Source organism: Lolium perenne, chromosome 7 (assembly GCF_019359855.2).
Source record: "Lolium perenne isolate Kyuss_39 chromosome 7, Kyuss_2.0, whole genome shotgun sequence".
Taxonomy (NCBI): Eukaryota; Viridiplantae; Streptophyta; class Magnoliopsida; order Poales; family Poaceae; genus Lolium; species Lolium perenne.
Window position 1 is genome coordinate 113,684,161 of NC_067250.2, and position 16,931 is coordinate 113,701,091.

General features: G+C 43.7%; 1 protein-coding gene across 1 annotated transcript; it reads left to right on the forward strand.

Moving 5' to 3' along the window:
* Positions 1-3,746: 3,746 nt before the first annotated feature.
* Positions 3,747-4,654, forward strand: LOC127323738 (ethylene-responsive transcription factor ERF094-like). Its single transcript, XM_051351860.2, has one exon. The coding sequence runs from the start codon at positions 3,747-3,749 to the stop codon at positions 4,632-4,634; it is 888 nt and encodes a 295-aa protein (XP_051207820.1). The 3' UTR covers positions 4,635-4,654.
* The last annotated feature ends 12,277 nt before the right edge of the window (positions 4,655-16,931 follow it).

Genomic DNA, 16,931 nt, shown 5'->3' on the forward strand with positions numbered 1-16,931 from the left:
TATCATATGCTTTTTCGAAATCAATCATAAACAACACCCCATCTAATTTCTTACTGTGAAGCTCATGAATCATTTCATGAAGAATGATAACCCCTTCTAAAATATTTCGACCCAGCATAAATGCAGTTTGTGTTAGTCTAATAACCTTTGGGGTAATCCCCGTTATTCTATTTGTTCCTTCCTTTGTAAAAAATTTGAAGCACACATTTAGTAAGCAAATGGGTCTATATTGTTGTATCTGTACCGCATCATATTTCTTGGGTAACAAAGTGATGACACCAAAATTGAGTTTGTAAAGAGACAAATCCCCTGTACTCAACTCATTAAAAAGTGCCATGAAGTCAAGCTTTATTACTTCCCAGAACTTTTGATAAAACTCCGCCGGAAAGCCATCAGGGTCGGGTGCTTTATTATGTTCCATCTGTGAGATTGCCTCAAAGACCTCCTCTTCAGTAAAAGGAGTTATTAAAATCTCATTTTCATTAGCTAAAATCTTCGGAATATCATGCACCATTCCTTCTACTAAAGAAATGTTGGTCGGCTCCGATGGCCCAAATAACTTTTTATAAAATTCGGTGATATACACCCTAAGGTTAGCCTCTCCGACAATTGTCCCTTCTTGTTGTTCCAATTGAAAAAAATTCTTCTTTCGATGTTTACCATTTGCAATCAAATGGAAATACCTCGTATTATTCCCCCTTCTTGGATATCCTTAACTTTCGCGCTGACAGTGGTCCCGGATCTTCTGCGTCGAGAAACCCCGCATGCCAACGTCCACGTCAGCGCGAGCAGCCGCACCGGATCCAGCCTTGGCAGCAGGGTGGACAGTGCGCTCACACGTGGCGACCGCGGGTTCGCCCACCTGCTGGCTGCTAGCGATGGCGCCATGTTGTTCATTGCTGCCGACACCACTGTTGGCTGGCAGCACGCTGGACGAGACCAGCTGCAGCTGCTGCCCACCTGACTGGGATAGCGCAGTCTGCCTGCAGCTCTGCAGCAACGATCCCGAGCCATTGATACCCACCTGGGGCAATCCCAGGCCTGGACCACAATCTGCATCAAAAACAACACCAGTTTTGTCATTTAGCATCTAAATTTGAACATGAGATAAAGTGTTGGAAAATTGCTTTTTTTGACCCAAATTTTGGACAGATAAAGGAATACATGTGGGACTAAGTGGCACTTTAATAGACCCAATCTTAACCTCATCTAAAGGTTGAGCATGCAATTGCATCCCTTGGATTTCATCTATTATATACTAAAAGCATAATACATACAGAGGTCTAAAATAAAGACACCACGTTAATCCACATCACCTAAATAATTTTAACGGTTAGATATAAAATTAGTGGCTATGATTTAATAAAATTGTATTATTTACGTAACAGTGTAGTTCCGTTTGACACGTTTATATATAGAGAAAGGGAGACGTGTCTATGTTTTTTTAAAAGGAGTGGACTCTCCAAAAACAAATCTTGAGCATGTGCCGTGCGGATTGTGGACTCCGTTCAAAAAACGTACTTCCTTCCTAGATCCATTAAAAAAAGGAAACGTATGCTAGGTAGCTAGCTAACCGGGTCCATGTACAAAATTAACGTATGCTAGAAAAATAAACAAAATAAATGTTCGATAATTAGGTAGATAGCCCCAATCAGAACAGAAAAGAAATACGCTAGAGTCCGTTCAGGGAAAATAGCTTGCGGATAACTAGCTCGGTCAGTAGGAACAACTCAGATTATTTAAGAAAAAAGGCCGTATGCAAGTTTAATATATATCCCAATATATAATATGTCAGCACAATTATATCTAAAAGATTACGAACATGCTAAAATGGTTATAAAATCCTCATAATATTTTTCAGTCTTTATTTTCTATGATTTACCGAGTCAACACAAGAGCACAAATCATTTCACTCACTCAATAAATAAAATTCTGTACAAACCATCACTTGAAATTGAGATAACATGGAAATATATTAAAATATAGTTAAAAATAATAATATATATTTACAAAATTAAGGTATGCTAGAAAAATAAACAAAATAAAGGTCCGATAATTAGGTAGCTAGCCCCAATCAGAAGAAAAAAAGAAATACACTAGAATCCTTGCGGATAACTAGCTCGGTCCGTAGGAACAACTCATATTATTTAAGAAAAAAGGCGTATGCAAGCTTAATATATATCCCAATGTATAATATGTCAGCACAATTATAAGATTACAAACATGCTAGAATGTTTATAGTTCCTCATAATATGTTTCAGTTTTAATTTTCTATAATTTACTGAGTCAACACAAGAGCGCAAATTATTTCACTCACTCAATAAATAAAATTCTGTACAAACCATCAATTGAAATTGAGATAACATGGAAATATGTTAAAACATAGATAAAAATAAAAATATATAAAAATAAATGGTGTTATAAAATACTCACGGGTTCATACATCTCTACCTTACACTACCGACATACAAACAAGTTAATGGATCCACCAAAAAGTTAAATTAATATTACTACATAGTGTTAATTTTATTTATATTAATTTATTGAATCATATTGGTATAAAAATTAATGGTCAAAGTTTTACAATGAAGACAGTGGAAGTCTAAATTGTTTGATATTTTGAATCTGCATAAGTAACTGTTAGGAAGAAATACAGGCCAAGGTAGCAATTTTAAAAGTTTAATTTAGCTTAACTATTAACGATGATGGCTTATTTTCATATAATGTCATCAAGAAAAATTGACAATGCAAATTAACTTCGCATAGATCTTAGAAGTCAGAGCTCTAATTACTTATCAACAACATGTGTGAATGTTTCGACGGATGAGTCAATATATAATAATTAATTCAGAAATTTAGGTTGGTTAAAGTTGTAACTCCCATATGTGGTACTCTATTTCCCATAACACTCCCTCTGGTCTAAATTAATTGACTCAACTATGTATGTAGATGTGTTTGTTTGCTACATACATTTTTATCTAGATAAAGTTCTCAATTATTTCATATCATAAAATGTTATACCCATGAAAGCATAACTTTATTTCAAACACTTCAAACCCAATATAGATGATGCTCTCCCAAAAAGCATAATTTTGTTTCAAAAACATGGAACCCAATAAAAATGACGCCCTCGCATTTGCGAGGGCCACCTTGCTAGTTGTTGATAATAGCACCATCTTGTCTTCCATTGTTTGAATTATTTCCTTGATCTAGCCCTTTAGAATCCATATCCATGGCAAAATTGCTCGGTTGCCTTATCCAAATGAATTCGCCTTTGGGAGAAATTGCTCGGTCACCTTATCCAGATGAATTCGCCTTTGGGCAAAATTGCTACAGATGAATTCGATCATCTGGGGACGGTGAATTCATCTGATGACGACCGAGCAATTTGTCCTATCCAGCCGCCCTACGTCATTCGCCTAGTAACGGGTGTATTTCTTTTTTCTACTTGTAGAGAGGTTCGTACAGGCTTATAGCATGTGCATGTGTGCATATATAGCTGTAGTGTCCCCATTTGTTCAGTCCAGCGTAGAGAAAACAAAAGGAAAACCTGACTGAGTTCATTTTACTAAGCTTAGTTGGAGTGTGACTTCTCATCGATCTCGTGAGCCACACCATAGATCTCTGTATAAAAGCATCGACCGCTCCGCCGGTTTTCGCCAGTCGAGAGGAATCATATACGGGCGCCGCGGCCTAGCTGATTAGCTAGAGCAACCTCTAGCTAGCTAGCTAGGTTTGTGTATTCCATGGAACCTCTATACGACTACAAGTGCTACGCCACCACCTGCACGCAACATCAGCACGGCGACGATTTCAGCCACAGCCACCATGTCCACCCTCAAGCAGCACCTCCTCCTCGCTACAATGACCAGTCAAGCTACTCGTCGTATGACATTTCCTCCTCCTCCATGGCCTCTTCCCGGCACCAGCAGCAGCTCCATTTTGACCATCACAACCACGACATGAGCCAGTTCAGCGCTCTCATGGAGCTCGCCTACATCTCAGCCTCTATTCCACGAGCAGCAAACGCGGGCTTGGATGAGCTGGACTACGCCTTCCAAGCAGGCGAGCCGGCCATGACGCACCAGCACTACCCTAGTGGCAGCTCGGCTCTGGCCGTAGAACCACCCTCCGACCACGGGAGCAGCAGCAGCGTCGGCGATGCGCCGGACGAGTCGCCACCGATTGGGGTGCGGAAGCGGCCGTGGGGCAAGTACGCGGCGGAGATCCGGGACTCCACACGCAACGGCGCGCGGGTGTGGCTCGGCACATTTGACACCCCGCAGGCCGCCGCGCTCGCCTACGACCAGGCCGCCTTCGCCCTGCGAGGCCCTGCCGCCGTGCTAAACTTCCCCGTCAACCGCGTGCAGGAGTCACTCAGAGGGCTGGACATCGGCTGCGTTACCTCAGCCGCTGCGGGGGAAGTGGACTCGCCAGCTCTGGCTCTCAAGCGGCGGCACTGCATGAGGAAGAGAAAACCCAAGAACAGCGAGACGGTGTCCGCGTGTAGGGATCAGCAGTGCACGGCCACCAGGAAGCCGCTTGCATCAGCTGCGTCGTCGTCTGGTGTGCTGGAACTGGAGGACCTGGGAGCGGAATACCTCGAGGAGTTGCTCACATTATGCGATCAATGACTCCACTTGCTGCTAGCTGCTTGGATGCGCGTTTTTGACGATCCATCGGGTAGAAACCGGTGATGCAATTGCCAGGTCTCCCTCCCTCCCTCCCTCACTAGAGCTATGAGCTCGAACTCACAGTTCACATCATTTTGATGTAAGTCAGTACTAGTTCATTCTTTTGTTCATGAATGCATGCATGCTTAATTACTTGTGATCATTCGATTGATATCCTCTGTTCACTTTGCTTGCTTTTGGACAAGGGAATATATTCATATAATGCTCCCCCTGGTCTTTGTATACTAGAATGCGCAATAAGAAAAAAACATATTTCAAAGTTACATGGACCCAACCCTTTTTGTTTGCTTGATCTCTTTTTTCAAAATTATTGCGTAAACCTCAGGTGCATAAATTTAGCGGGTTTCAGTTATATTTTCTCAATTCCATACACCTTAATACAATACTTGATATTATAGTACACCAGACCATAATATAATGGTGCGGTTACCGCGCCGTTCTTTGTTATGATCAAATGATAGGAGTTCTCCTCTAAATTTGAACAAGAGGTATCAGCTCGTACCCACCGTTCACATTATTTTGAGCCAAGTCATTAGTTCATTCGTTTGCTCATGAATGCATGCTTAATTACTACTTCTTATATATTGTTCGATTTTTCTCTTCTATTCACTACCGATTCAGCAAGCATAAGCACTTTGCTTGCTTTTGGAAAAGGGAATAGAAAGCTCTCTCACGGCCCAAGAACATATACAAATAGCAAAGTTAATTAAGTACCAAACGATATTTTTGTTTCATTTATTTATTTTAAATTCGTACGAAAATCCTTGGTGTAAATATATTTGGCGGGTTTTAGTTATATCTGCTCAATTCTTTTTTTTTCTGCCAGGATTGAATTTGCTCAACTCTATATGCCTTGATTCAATACTCGATATTATAGTACATGCTCCCTGTAGACCGAGCTCCATTTTGAGTTCCTATATATCGATATACCAAAGAAAACTAAAGCTCCGTCTTATACCTCAAAAGAAAATCTGAAAAAACCTATACAAGAGTCCAAGATCCGACTAGTCAGGTGCCGGTGAGATAGTTTAGTTATTAATCTGTTGTTCATAAGACAATACACTACGCGAAAAACTATCTTTGCCGATTTTTGCCGTGTGTCCCCGCACAGTAAAGATTTCTTTGACGTGCGCACGGAGAAAAATGCACGGCAAAGATCTTGGTCACGGCAAAGACAGACACAAGCGCACGGCAAAAATAGAATTCACGGCAACGGCGGAAGAGGCTGCACGGCAAAGAAAGTTGCACGACAATGGCCCAATACACCGCACGGCAAAGATTCAGTGCATGGCAAAGACGTTGGGCATTGCCGTGCCTCACCCTTTGACGTGCACGCATCTGTGTTGCACGGCAAAGCAGCCTTTGCCTAGTGTTTCTAACAAACGCACGGCAAAGCAAGCTTTCGCCTAGTGTAAGCGCACGACAAAGATGTAAAAGGCGTGGCGTGGTATAGTTATCAACAAAGAAACACTTAGCCCAGTGGCAAGGTTGGAAGCTTTCCCTACTCTGCGTTCTAGGTTCGACTAGGTTCGAATCCTAGACCGACAAGTTTGGGACTTCTTTTTAGATAAAACATGTTTGGCACACGGCAAAGAAGCAACCTTTGCCGTGCGGCATCGCACGGCAAAGCCTTTGCCGTGCAACATTGGCGAGATGCACGGCAAAGAAGCCTTTGCCGTCAATGACATTACCGTGCGACCTTTACCGTGTGGCATTGCACGGCAAAGCTTTTGCCGTGCATATAGGGTCCTTTGCCGCGCAAATAGTTGCACGGCAAAGGCTTTTTCTCACGTAGTGATAGATTTTTGATTTGATATGTCCTGGTTCGAAAATGAGGAGTTCCTTCCCTTTGTTGGAATATAATTGGAATCAGCTTGTGAATTACAATAATCCCATTAATATCCTAACTATTAAATTAGAAAGTTTTAAGAAATATCTCAAAGGTTGCGGTTCTAATTTATATTCTGTTAATAAAAGAAAAGGATTGGAACTTAAATATTAATTGGATATTTTGGATCTTTTGGAAGAAGACCAATCACTACCTTCTGCACTTTATATTAGGAAGTTCAAATTTATGTGGAGTTGAAGAATACATATCATATGGTGCATTAAAATGTCTGCAAAGATCTCATGAGAGGTGGCTGTTAAAATGTGATCAAAACACTACCTCTTTCCATAGAGCAAATTGGTGGAAACGAAAATTAGTTTCTCTCTGTGAAAGATGGGGAGGTTAATACTGAAGGTGTGTAAAATCTTATCACTTGTAAAAATTTGGCTAGCTCATATTAACTTTTCTAGTGTTTCTCCTGATATGTGGAGTTTTGCTGAAACTCTAACTCGTGAGGATACCAACGACTTGTGTAAAATTTTCACTATACTAGAGATTAAATATACCCTTTTTGCTATGGATGTGAATAGTGTTAAGCTTCATGCACTAGCCACTTGAACTAAAAGTCCGAACTGATGGAAAGAGCTAGGCAATCTACTTATACATTTCAACACCCCCTCTCACGTGTGACGGGAAGACGAGAAGACAAGTCAACACGTGTAGAGAGGCAAAGAGGCAGCGGGAGGCCGGGCGCGGCAGGAGGCTGCGGGGAATTTAGAATAAATTGTGAAAGCCAGGATTTGAACTCGAGACCTGGGGCTCTGATACCATGTTAAGCTTCATGCACTAGCCAATTGTACCAAAAGTCCGAACTGATGGAAAGGGCTAGGCAATCTACTTATACACTTCAACACCCTCTCTCACGTGTGACGGGAAGACGAGAAGACAAGTCAACACATGTTACACGTGTAGAGAGGCAAAGAGGCAGTGGGAGGCCGAGCGCCACTGATAAGGGGTGGCCCGATCTTCTCAGTAAGCAACGGTGGTGATGATGATCACGGGGTGATTGCAGCGGAGGTAACTTGATGAAGTGGATGATAACTTGTATGACGCAACGAGATCTCTCGATTGGTCCCTGTCGTCAATGCAACAGCTCTCAACCCTGCAAGATATTCGCAACTCCACACACTTGCGCACGTAGCCGCCGACCACGAAGCGGTAGGTTGCAATCTACTAATTCCCAATGGAACAACAGGTCGAAAAGATACAAAAATAACCGACCCAGAATAGATTTGGTCGAGACAGACTCGGACACGGCCGGTCCGGGGGCCAGTCGACCGGACCTGGGACCAGCCGGTCCGGTTTGGACCGGTCCTGGCACCGGGTGGCGACCGGATGGAGCGTCCAGGCTTACTGGATACGCCCCGGTTGGCACAAGTGTGGAACCCGGTTTGGACCGGGCGGATCCGGCGTGGGAGCCGGCTGACCGGGTCTGGGACCGGGTGGCCCGGCGGCACGGCCGGTTGGACCGGCCCTGGCGCCGACCTCCTGAACTTCATCTTCTCCTCTCGCGCATGCCTCCCGCTCCTCCCTCGCGCGTCCATGGGATGTCTTCAGGTCCAGCTCCATGTCCAGCTTCACGTCCATCGTCTTGTCCAGCTGCTCCTCTCCTCCTCGTGCGATGCTTATCTCCTCTTCATACCTGATGATACATAAGTAACAGGACTTAGGCAGTATAAAGTTCTCATCAATCAAAGTATTGTTTAGAAACAAGTTCACTTGTTGTTTAAGTAGCTTCGCACGAGCCCTTGTAATAGGTCCAATCCGAACTTCATTGGACTTGAGCTTCACAGCAGGTTCATCTTCATTTGGTAATGACGGAGGAAGTAGTGTGGTAGGGATGTCCTCATCATCTCCCCCCTTCGAAAGGCGTCAACCTCGACGCTCCAAGGTTTTCTCCGTCATATGGTGTCAAATCAGCAACATTGAAAGAATTACTGACACCAAACTCATCAAGTGGAAGATCTATCGAGTATGCGTTATCATTGATCTTGGCAAGCACTTTGTAAGGACCAGCACCACGAGGAAGCAACTTGGACTTCCACAGCTTTGGGAACCTATCCTTGCGAAAATGTACCCAGACCATATCACTAGGCTTGAACAATATCTTCTTGCGCTTCTTGTTCATCCTTGCAGCATTGCTCTTGCCTTTCTTCTCTATCAACTCTTTAGTCTTCACATAGATCTTTCGCACAAAATCTGCCCTCTTGGATGCCCCCATATTAACTCTCTCATGTATGGGCAAAGGCAACATATCAAGTGGAGTAATGGGTTTGAAACCATACACCACCTCAAAAGGACACAGCTCCGTGGTAGAATGTACCGCCCTGTTGTAGGTAAACTCCACATGCGGCAAACACTCTTCCCACTCCTTCAGGTTCTTCTTGATCATGGATCTCAACAGTTGTGACAATGTTCTATTCACCACTTCAGTTTGACAATCAATTTGGGGATGACAAGTAGTACTGAAAAGTAGCTTCGTCCCCAACTTTCTCCACAGCGTCTTCCAGAAGTAGCTCATAAACTTCACGTCATGATCAGAAACAATAGTCTTCGGGACTCCATGTAGTCATACAACCTCCTTGAAAAACAGGTTAGCAACATGCGACGCATCGTCGCTTTTGTGGCGGGCAATAAAATGTGACATTTTAGAAAATCTGTCCACTACCACAAATATAGAATCATGGCCTCTTTTAGTACGCGGCAAACCCAACACAAAATCCATACTAATATCCTCCCAAGGTGTAGTAGGTGCCGGTAAAGGAGTATACAAACCGTGAGGCTTCAGTTTGGACTTGGACTTGTTGCAAGTAATGCACCGCTTCACATACCTGTCCACATCCTGCCTCATCTTTGGCCAATAAAAGTTGTCAGCTAGCATGAGTAGCGTCTTCTCACACCCAAAGTGACCCATCAAACCTCCAACATGTGATTCCTGCAATAAGATCAGACGCACAGACGATTCTAGAACACATAGTTTGTTAGCTCGAAATAAGAACCCATCATGTATGTGATATTTTTCACATGCTTTACCAATAGCACACAAGCGATATGGTTCAGCAAAATCATGATCAGTAGCATACAAATCACATAGCACTTCTAATCCAGGAATTTTAACATCAAGTTGAGTTAATAGCATATTCTTCCTAGATAAAGCATCAGCAACAATATTATGTTTTCCCTTCTTATGCTTAATAATGTATGGAAAAGACTCAATGAACTCGACCCACTTAGCAAGACGCTTATGCAAAGTAGATTGAGCTTTCAGATATTTCAAAGCTTCATGATCAGAATGTATGATAAATTCTTTTGGCCACAAGTAATGTTGCCAAACCTCAAGAACTCTAATTAAAGCATACAATTCTTTATCATAAACAGGATAGTTCAACTTAGCACCAGAAAGTTTCTCAGAAAAATATGCAATTAGGCGACCCTCTTGCATCAACACACCACCAATTCCAATACCACTAGCATCACATTCAATCTCAAATTGCTTATTGAAATCAGGAAGTGCAAGCAATGGTGCAGAAGTTAACAATCTCTTAAGTTCATCAAAAGCATGATCTTGGGCTGCGCCCAACTCAAAAACAACACCCTTTTTAGTCAAGTCATTCAAAGGTGCAGCAATAGTACTAAAGTTGGGCACAAATCTTCTATAAAACCCAGCTAGACCATGAAAACTTCTTACTTGACTCACATTCATGGGAGTAGGCCAATTTTGACTAGCTTCAGTTTTAGACACATCTACTTCTACTCCATGCTTAGAGACAACATAACCCAGAAATATGACCTTATCTTTGCAAAATGTGCACTTCTCAAGATTATCATAGAGTTTATTATCACGCAACACTTGCAAAACATGTCGAATATGTATAGTATGATCATATTCAGTGCGGCTGTAAATTAATATATCATCAAAGTACACAACCACAAACTTGCCAATAAATTCACGCAAAACATGGTTCATCAGTCTCATGAAAGTGCTAGGTATATTAGTCAAACCAAAAAGCATTACTAACCACTCATATAAACCAAATTTTGTTTTAAAGGATTTTTTCCCCTCATCCCCTTCTTTCATCCTAATTTGATGATAACCACTACGCAAATCAATTTTAGAGAAAACAACAGCACCACTCAATTCATCTAGCATATCCTCTAAACGGGGAATAGGATGACGAAATCGAATAGTAATGTTGTTTATAGCTCTACAATCTACGCACATACGCCATGTACCATCTTTCTTAGGTACAAGAATAACAGGAATATCACAAGGACTAAGGCTTATGTGGATATAACCTTTGTCGAGTAGCGCTTGTACTTGCTTCTGTATCTCCTTCGTTTCTCCAGGGTTCATTCTATATGGTGCCCGATTGGGTAGCGAAGCTCTTGGGATCAAGTCGATTTGATGCTCAATACCTCGCAATGGTGGTAGTCCTGCGGGTACCTCATCCGGAAACACGTCGCCAAATTCCTACAAAATATTAGAAACACCAAGAGGAAGAGGGGTCATGTCGTTAGAAACCAAAACCGTACCCCTGTACAAGAGCACAAGAGGCATGGTTGTAGGATCCTCGCTAAATTCTCTCATGTCTTCTTTGGTGGCTAATGAGACTAATGAATTCACTCTCTCACTTTTCGTTATATTACTCACAACATTACAATTCTCTCGCCTATCTAAAGAAGCATCCTCCAAGTTTACTTCAACTTTCTGACGAGATTCATTGACAATTTGATGTGGTGACATAGGCTGTAGATTGATTTTCTTGCCTTTGAACTCCAAGTGATATGTATTGGCACGGCCATTGTGTTGCACAGAATGGTTATAGAGCCAAGGCCGACCCAATAGTAGGTGACACACCATTATAGGAAGTTAGGAACCACATCAAAATCAAGGGCATCCTTATACGGCCCAATCGCAAATCCCACACTGATGAGGACATCCCTACTACACCACTACCTCCGTCATTGATAAATGAAGATGAACCTGCTGTGGAGCTTAAGTCCAATGAAGTTCGGATTGGACCAATTACAAGGGCTCGTGCGAAGCTACTTAAACAACAGGTGAACTTGTTTCTAAATGGTACTTTGATTGATGAGAACTTTATTCTGCCTAAGTCCTATTACTTGTGTATCATCAGGTATCAAGAGGAGACGAGCATCGCACGAGGAGGAGAGGAGCAGCTGGACATGAAGATGGACGTCAAGATGGACGTGAAGCTGGACATGGAGCTGGACATGAAGATATCTCATGGATGCGCGAGGGAGGAGCGGGAGGCATGCACGAGAGGAGAAGAAGACGTCCAGGCTGGTCCAGCACCCGGTCCGACCGGCCGCCAGACCGGCCAACCCGGTCACTAACCCGGTCGACCGGGCGCCAACCGGACGCGATTTATCGTACCGGATGAAAACCGGAAAACCTCGCAACTATCCGGTTGCCGCCCGGTTGACCGGACCCCAGACCGACCGACCCGGTTGCCGCCTGGTTGACCGGACCCCAGACCGGCCGACCCGGTCCCTGACCCGGTTGACCGGATTCCAGACCGGATTCGTCCGAGTCTGTCTCGACCAGATCTATTCTGGGTCGGTTATTTTTTTATCTTTTCGACCAGAACTCGTCCCGGACGCCTATATAAGTGCCCAGGATGCCCCCTAGCTGCTTTAGACCACGTTTAAGATAAACCCTAGTTCTTAGTTGTTTGCTCTAGCAAAACTATTGAATCCCTACACCATATTGCTTGAATATTGTGTAGATCCTGAAAAAGTCTTGTGTGATCTGCTGTTCCATTGGGAATTAGACGGTTGCAACTTACCGCTTCATGGTCGGCGGCTACGTGCGCAAGTGTGTGGAGTTGCGAATATCTTGCAGGGTTGAGAGCTGTTGCATTGGCGATAGGGACCAATCGAGAGATCTCGTTGCGTCATACAAGTTATCATCCACTTCATCGTCGTGTTCCTCCGCTGCCATCACCCCGTGATCATCATCACCACCGTTGCTTACTGAGAAGATCGGGCCACCCCTTATCATCTTGGTATCAGATTTCTAGTTTTCCTCGGTAAGCCATCCACAATCCACCCCATAGTTGAGTTGTGAGTGTTTTCCTATCCAGAAAAGCCATAAAAAGTTAGGGTTAGGGTTTGCCATAGCCTTAGATTGCACTAATTTCAAGTTTTAGTTGCTTTTCGTAGTTGTTTTTGCGTATTTTTTCTTTCCATCTAGTCTTTTAGGGTTTGAGTTTACTCTATCATCTTGTATTACTTTATCAAGTGGTGTCAGTTTTTGTTACTCCGAGTCCACATAGCGTACAGTGTGCTTGTTCCCAACCATAGACACAGCCTTTCGATATAAAGTGACTAGGAACTTCCCCAGAAGAGACTAGTTTTACCGCTCGACAGGCTGCTCGTTAGGTTATCGGTGCTTTGCATATTTCTGTTGGCCGTGTTATCAAGGAGTTGTGTCAGAAAATAAAAAACAAATATAGAAAATTGAAAAGAAGCAAAAATAGCTACATAGCTGCGTGTGTTATATAAAAGAAAATTCCAAAAAGAAAAGTGAAGTGCTAGTTGAATCAAGTGAAGCCCTAAGTTTACTTTACTACACCTGTAGTTGAGCAATCTTGTGCCTGTCTCGTTGAGCTTTGCTAGCGTCTCTCGTGTGCATTGCAACCTTTTCCCACATATAGTTGCATTGCCCCATTATATCGCCTTGTGTGAGTATCATTGGTTCTCTACGGTCAGCGTTAGAGCTTGTTATTGGTGCATATAGGTAGCCTACCTACAGCCCCACATATACCCTGCTTTGTCGTGTGATTTGTTCTTATACCCTTGATATTCGCTTCGCTACATCCGTGCACTAGTTGTTACTACAAGTGGTAAGCAACACTAATTTACTTTGGAACGGTAAGATCTCCTTTTTCTTATCAATTTTGAGTGAGTTGTGAGAGTACCACCATATATTTTTGATTTAGTGCACTAATCTACTAACGATGTCTGCTAGTGATCATAGAATTGTTAACCAGGAAAACAAGAGTGCTGCAGATATCATCACATGGAGGGAGTATGAGGCTCTTCGTAATGAGATGCGACGTGAATTCTGCGCTCAGGACGATGTGCTTAATGGGAAGATTGACGAGATATCCCAAAAGCTAGATGCTAATCATGTGACCGTCACTACAATGCAAGATCAAATGAAGGATGTATAACGCAATCTTGCTGATTTGCGCTTAGCTGTTGAGAATTTGACCGCGCAACAACAACAAGAAGATGACGATGATCCTGAGCTTCAAGATGACGCACACAATGCTCGTGATGCGCCACGTGGTAATCGTCCTCGCGGTTGGGTTCCACTTGGCCACAATGGTCGTGGACAAGATGAAGAAGATGGTTTGGGTAAGCCCAAATTTTCTATACCCAAGTTTGAAGGAGGAGCTGATGTTGAAGAATACCTCACTTGGGAGCTCAAGATTGAGAAGTTGTGGAGCTTACATCCACATTATACTGAAGACCGGAAGATCATGCTTGCTTCTTCCGAATTTGATGGCTATGCTTTGCGTTGGTGGGATTCTTTTGTTCGTAACCGCGAAGAGGATCGTGAGCAGCCTATACGCACATGGCGTGCCATGAAGGAGGCGATGACTTCTCGCTTTGTGCCTACAAATTACTTGCGGAATATATATGATAAGCTGACTCTTTTGAGACAAGGTGTGAAGACTGTGGATGAATACTACATGGAGATGGAGATGCTTATGCAGCGTGGCCGTATCCGTGAGTCTCTTGAGATGACCATGCAGCGTTTCCTCAACGGTTTGAAGTATGACATCAAAGGCATTGTTCGTCACTACAGCTACACCAATATGAATCAATTGTTACATCATGCAAGAGAAGCTGAATCACAGTTGGCTGACGAAGCAAAGATCAAAGGTCGAGCTACAGGAGCTGGGCGTTTCACACCCCGCGCGGCCCCATCTATGGTGCCGGCGCCTTCGACGCGCTCCGCCCCTCCGCCTAGTAAGTCGGTCTCCAATGTGTCTAACACAAAGAAGTCCGAATCTGCTGCAAGTACGAGTGGCTCTAATGTGTCTACTGCGCGTAACCGTGATATGCTTTGTCATACATGTGGTGGCAAGGGTCACTTCAAGAGAGATTATCCTAACCGCAAAGTCATGATTATCAATGAGGACGATGAGTACGAGACTGGAGATGATGTTGATCCTAATGCTCCAGACGATGATGACTATGACACTGATGGCGAAGATGCATATCCGTCTGATGCTCGCACCATTGTTGTGTCGCAGCGTGCTCTTAATGTGTTGCCTAGTGCATCTACTCAGCGCTGCAATCTGTTCCAAACAAAGGCTTTAGTTGGTCCTGACAAGGCTTGCAAGGTCATTATTGATGGCGGGAGTTGCCGCAATTTAGCAAGCAGGGAGTTGTGTACCAAGCTGAAGTTGAAGTATCTACCGCACCCGCATCCATACTATATTCAGTGGTTGAGCGACAATGGTGAGATGAAGGTAAACCACATGGTGCGTGTTGAGTTTGCTATTGGACCGTATAAGGATTGCATTGATTTTGATGTCGTTCCTATGACGGTGTGTCACCTACTATTGGGTCGGCCTTGGCTCTATGACCGTTCTGTGCAACACAATGGCCGTGCCAATACATATCACTTGGAGTTCAAGGGCAAGAAAATCAATTTACAGCCTATGACACCACAGCAAATTGTCAATGAGTCTCGTCAGAAAGTTGAAGTCAATTTGGAGGATGCTTCTTTAGATAGGCGAGAGAATTGTAATGTTGTGAGTGATATAACGAAAAGTGAGAGAGTGAATTCCTTAGTCTCATTAGCCACCAAAGAAGACATGAGAGAATTTAGTGAGGATCCTACAGCCATGCCTCTTGTGCTCTTGTACAGGGGTACGGTTTTGGTTTCTAACGACATGACCCCTCTTCCTATTGGTGTTTCTAATGTTTTGCAGGAATTTGGCGACGTGTTTCCGGATGAGGTACCCGCAGGACTTCCACAATTGTGAGGTATTGAGCATCAAATCGACTTGATTCCCGGAGCTTCGCTACCCAATCGGGCACCATATAGAACGAACCCCGAAGAGACGAAGGAGATACAGAAGCAAGTACAAGCGCTACTCGACAAAGGTTATATCCGCATAAGCCTTAGTCCTTGTGACATAGGCATCCCAAATGGGCCTGCCGAATATAGTACCCGGGGTTTATTGAAGGCCCACTACCCGAAGAATAAGAAGATTCGGGAGCCCAAGATTTACTAAGGAAAGATAGAGTTGTAATAGGAAGTGTTGTTTGTAATCTGGCGGGACGAGTTAGAAACCGTCCCGGACTCTGTAAACTTGTATAGCACGAATCCCTCGGCTTCACCTCATATATAAGGGGGAGTCGAGGGACGAAAGAGGGGACGGAATCATTGTCTGCAAACCCTAGTTTTCATAATCGTCGAGTACTTTTCGGCTGAAACCTTCGAGATCTACTTACCCTCTACTTCTAACTAAACCCTAGCCTACAATCCATAGGCATTGACAAGTTAATCCCTTGTCAATTGGCGCCGTCTGTGGGAATTAGAGGCGTAAGGAGCTGATCTCGATGGCACGCTCAAGATCTTCGACATCGTCAACCGCAAGCAACACAATGGATCGAGGTAAACAGATCGCTACTGGTCTTGTCGATTTTGTTCCTCACCCACCCTCCCGTTTGGATGCATATGCGTATCTGGCGGAGCCCATGGAGATGACGTTCGGAAGGTTCCACTTTCGCGTCGAGAAGGAAGGATCGTATCGTGTCGAGATTCCGATTTCGTCGGAATCATCAGTGGCCGATTCCGATTTTTCAAGCTATACATCGTCAAACGAATCAGGAGAAGAAGAAACCTCGGCGACACGCTACGTCAGCATCAGAGCAAGAGAGAAACTCGCCAAGATCTTCAACGACATGTCGTTTGAGTCATCTGCGGATTCATATATAAGCGATGGTTCAAGCAATGACGACAGTTACGACTTCATCGACAAATCTTTGACAGTGGGCAAGGTCTTCATCAATCTCAACGACGATGTCACCAAACCCAACATAGATCTGAGTACCAAGTATCATCAGATTTACGCCATTGAAAATCAAGAAGAGACATCTGAGGCTTTCGACAGTTTGGGAAATCCATACGTCGATCCCTCCAATCTGCGACAAGGCTTGGGCAACAAATACGTCGGGCCAGAGCCGCGAGATAGAGTTCAACTTTCACAAGCAGCGTGGGACAGAGCTGCAAGAGCTATGAACGGCACAGAACCAATGGCTACCACAGCCACACCAGAAGAATTGCAAGCATATCAATA